At 46.3% G+C, this 3952-nt stretch overlaps 1 protein-coding gene across 1 annotated transcript in view; it reads right to left on the bottom strand.

Moving 5' to 3' along the window:
* Positions 1–2878, bottom strand: part of barhl2 (BarH-like homeobox 2) — a 3762-nt gene extending 884 nt beyond the window's left edge. Inside the window, 4 exon segments of the mRNA XM_020610003.1 lie at positions 4–163; positions 1151–1376; positions 1932–2189; positions 2192–2878. Coding sequence (XP_020465659.1) covers positions 4–163; positions 1151–1376; positions 1932–2189; positions 2192–2474 — 927 coding nt within the window. The 5' untranslated portion in view covers positions 2475–2878.
* Positions 2879–3952: the final 1074 nt, after the last annotated feature.

Genomic DNA, 3952 nt, shown 5'->3' with positions numbered 1-3952 from the left:
GTCCTGGGCTCCACCCCCCGCGGCTGCCGTCGTGCTGTCCACGGTGCCCAGCAGGCTCGGGTGGTAGAAATAGGGCGAGGGGAACATTCTCTGTAAGGCCGAGTAGTTTCCTGCTTCAGCCAGGAGCTCTAATCCCACCGCCGTTTGCCTCTTCCACTTCGTCCTGGAAATCAGATCGAAATCCAACAGATGAATTATTTAATCACTTGGCTCTCTTGCTAATTCCCACAAGGCCTCCTTAATTGGTATGTGGAGGCCTAATTATTACAGGCACGAAATTATAGTTAAGGTTTAATTAGGGGCGGGGGGTGCATAAAAATATCAAGACATGAGTAGGTCTCTTTCATCAAATTCTGTAGTCAAAACCTATCCGAGTTTAGTTTTCTCACACTGGTACACGACCCAGTAAAACTGCTAATAAGATGCTCTAATGCAGAACATGCAGATACACTTTTATTTTGAAGAGCAGCGGTCAAATGTAAAAGAAAAGGGAGGATAAATTAGAAATACACCGCAGAGGCAAGGACATGTGCTGCAAAAATAAACATTGTGAATATGTATGGCACTTCCACAAATGTATTACAAGCAGTGATTCGCTCATTTTAAATATAATGTAAGCAACAGGCCTAACGAAACTGGAACATAAAACGTCTATACAGGCAAAAAAAAAAAAGAAAAGACTTTTAGCAAAAAATAGACTTTTCAGAAAATCTAACTTTTTTTCTCTAAAATACATATTGTCATCACATGGCACTGGATTTCATTAGGAATCTGTTTTAGTAATCGTAGTGAGCCAGGAACCACTCATACAAGCGGTTTGCAGCCTGTTTTTACTTATTGGGCTGCACTGATGAACTGTTGTGCTCATTTACAGGCCTGTCAAATGTTAAATGCTGGAATAAAATCCAAATTGGATAGAAAGTTATCATAATGTGCTGAGTCCTTTTAGAACAATGGAGCAGCTCCCTACTGCCATAAGCTAAATGTCAAAACATATATATGCTAATGAACAAATGGCCTGTTATGTTTCTGCTGGGTTCTACCAGGCCTACTGCTGCTCACTGATCTGATCTAGAGGTTTCCACTGCTGACGTTGCACCAGTCGGACCGTGCGTGTTTGCGGTAAATGGCGGAGATGATGGCTGCCTACCGTCTGTTTTGGTACCAGGTCTTGACCTGTGTGTCAGTCAGGTTGAGAGCCGCGGCCAGGTCCATGCGGTCCTGCACGCTGAGGTATTTCTGTCGCTCAAAGCTCCTCTCCAGCTGGTTGAGCTGGTGGTCGGTAAAGGCTGTCCGTGCTTTGCGAGGTTTTTTCGTGCGCACCGGTGGACTGTCTCTGCTACTGGAGATTTCCCGGTCGCCTTCTTCTTTAGTCCCTAAACACAGAGCAAGCGGAGGAGTTAGACCAGCGGTTAAACATCAGGCCCGATTTCTTCACCTACTGTGCAAAATGTGACCTAGTCCTCCTTTCGATGTCGAGCGGGTAAAACAAGCAGATAAGGTGCTCAGAGCCTTTAGAGCCCACTCAAACTTTCACCAGCACATTTTCTCATAGTGCTGAGACACGTGTGGCACAGCAGTAAAATAAATCTGTGCATATTTGTCACTTGAACCTTTCCCCCTTTGGTTCCTTTCCTTCAGAAAACGAGAAATCAATATGTCAGTCCATCTGTAGCTGTTTCACTGCACCGTGATCTCCCCTCTAGGAAGAACAATAATCTCTCTAATTGACCCACTAGGGAGGCCCGGGCGCGGGGAAGATCACCAGGATTACATCTGTTTTCACATCTATCAGACTATAGGAAGCTCAAAGCCCTGCTCTATATTATTGGCTACATGCTTATGTAGCCAATAATCCATCTCAACTGACTGACAGCTTCAACTGGCGCCTGGTAACGTGTCTGACATAAAGCCTATTTTTGGGCTCTTACCGTTGCATTTCGTTTCACTTTGAATATCGTCTCTTTTGTCCAACTTGCTTCTGCTTTCGTCTTGTTCCAACTTGGGCCTGAAGCCGTCCGGAGCCGTGGCACTTTCTGGTTTTGGTGTGTGGTGGGGTGAGGATACACTGGTGCTGTAAGGTGCGCAGGCTGCCAGCGGTTTACTGTCGCCCAGAATGTCTTTGATTAAAAACGAGGAGGTGGCAGTCCTCGGGGCGCAGCCGGCCCCGGCCAGCGGCTGCTGCTGAGTTTTTTTTTCTGCGTCTGGCTGTGGTGATGGTGGTGATGCTGAAGGCTGTCCTGGACCAGATGCGGATCGGCGGCGTGCTCCATGGTGACCGAGATGGGGGACGAGGGGGCTGTTCCCACAGTGTCTATCTCCGAGCATGGTGACGGGGTAGCCTGGCTCCTGAAATCCGCTGTCCTGCTGTCGCCCAGCCGAAAATCTCCGTTCATCAGCACGGGGTTACCAGAGTTGGACGCGCTGGATAAAATAGTGTCTATCCCAAAACTCGACCCGCTGGCTCCTTCCATATTAAGAAAGGACAGATGAAGTCTTCATAACAACAGCGAGGCGAGATGCTTCTCCTCCGGTAGAAATCAGAAAGAAAGTCAGCAAAATTAACTCGGAGTTAGAAAAAAAAATAAGAGTTGACACATAAACCCAGGAAAGAGGCAAAATCCACGTTTAGCAGCGGCTCAGGTCGCCTATGCTCCAAGATGGTACATTCAGGGAAAATGCGGAAAAGCAAAGTGTGGGTCTGAGTAGTCCACGTCCCTTTTTGTGTTTGGATATTGAACTTTGTGTTAAAAGTTGAGGCGTATAGAGAGATATACATAGGGCTGACTCCTCGACATCAGGCTCCCCCCTTTTGCCGCTAATCGCTCCAGTGTTGCTCTACAATGACTTCCTATACTGACGTCACGGCCCACGGCAGGGGGAATTAATATTTTCTCCTTTATAATAAACACTCGACGCCTTTTCTCTCCCCCCTCCACCTTTCTCCGCTGCCATTGGCTTACATCCTGACCGGCTCCGGCACCTCACCAATCACCAAGTTGTTTCTTTATCTAGACAGCTCGGGCCAACCACTGAACTGAGTTTAATTCTAATAGAGCTCTTTAAAATAACGGCAGGAAAAAAGTATGCATCTACTTTAAGGCCATGCTGCATCACGAAGACAGAAAAAAACTGAGAAAGTGGAAAATCAAAAAGAAGAAAAAGAATTTGAGCTTTTTGGGGATGAACAGGAACTAAAGGGCAAAACTCCACAGTGGCAGGACGGAAGTTCCAGCAGCATGGTAGGGTACCTTCTAAACATCGACCTCCTCCACAGATATCCCTAAGTCGTTTGTTTGTTTGTTTGTTTGTTTGTTTGTGTTTGGCACTTTCCAGAATCTTTGTTAAACTTTTTAAAGCGTTTAAGCTGCAAGTAGCTGAAATGTCTCAGTTGTTGCTCTATTTTATCTTTGTCAAATATCAGACCTGGTTTTGAGTTTTACATTGATTTTTAAAATACTATTTCAATACAATTCAGAAGCTGATGATCAGCCAACGATGCCTCTTGATAACCGGCTGCGGTGTCACGGATGACATTTATCTTTATGGATATAATCCGAGAGCCGTAAGGTCGACATACTCAGGCACGGGGAGGAGTGCTGGTGACTGTCATGGCAGCGCATCTCGTTAATAACCATGTCATCCTAATTAGTAAAGTAATTATGAGGTGCTAATGAGCGTTCAAAGGTAGTAGGAATTCAGCACTTTTCCCCCGACGTGCGTTGGATGGCTGTGGAGGAGCTGTGCGCTGCGTTCAGCTGACAAAGTGTCTGCAGAGAGGCTGCACTGCCCGGATTAGGTCTGTTCAGGGGAAATGCCACTTCTCATATGTAAACCCGTGCTCCACGTTTTCTGACGGACGTGTTATTTCCTTTGGTTGGAGTTTTCCTTCTCTGCAACCTGCGAACTTTTTTCCTGAACTTGGGGAAGAGTTACCGAGTGGGGGTTTAGC

This window comes from Monopterus albus, unplaced genomic scaffold, assembly GCF_001952655.1.
Source record: "Monopterus albus unplaced genomic scaffold, M_albus_1.0 scaffold103.1, whole genome shotgun sequence".
Lineage (NCBI taxonomy): Eukaryota > Metazoa > Chordata > Actinopteri > Synbranchiformes > Synbranchidae > Monopterus > Monopterus albus.
This window is presented reverse-complemented; position numbering and strand designations above follow the sequence as displayed.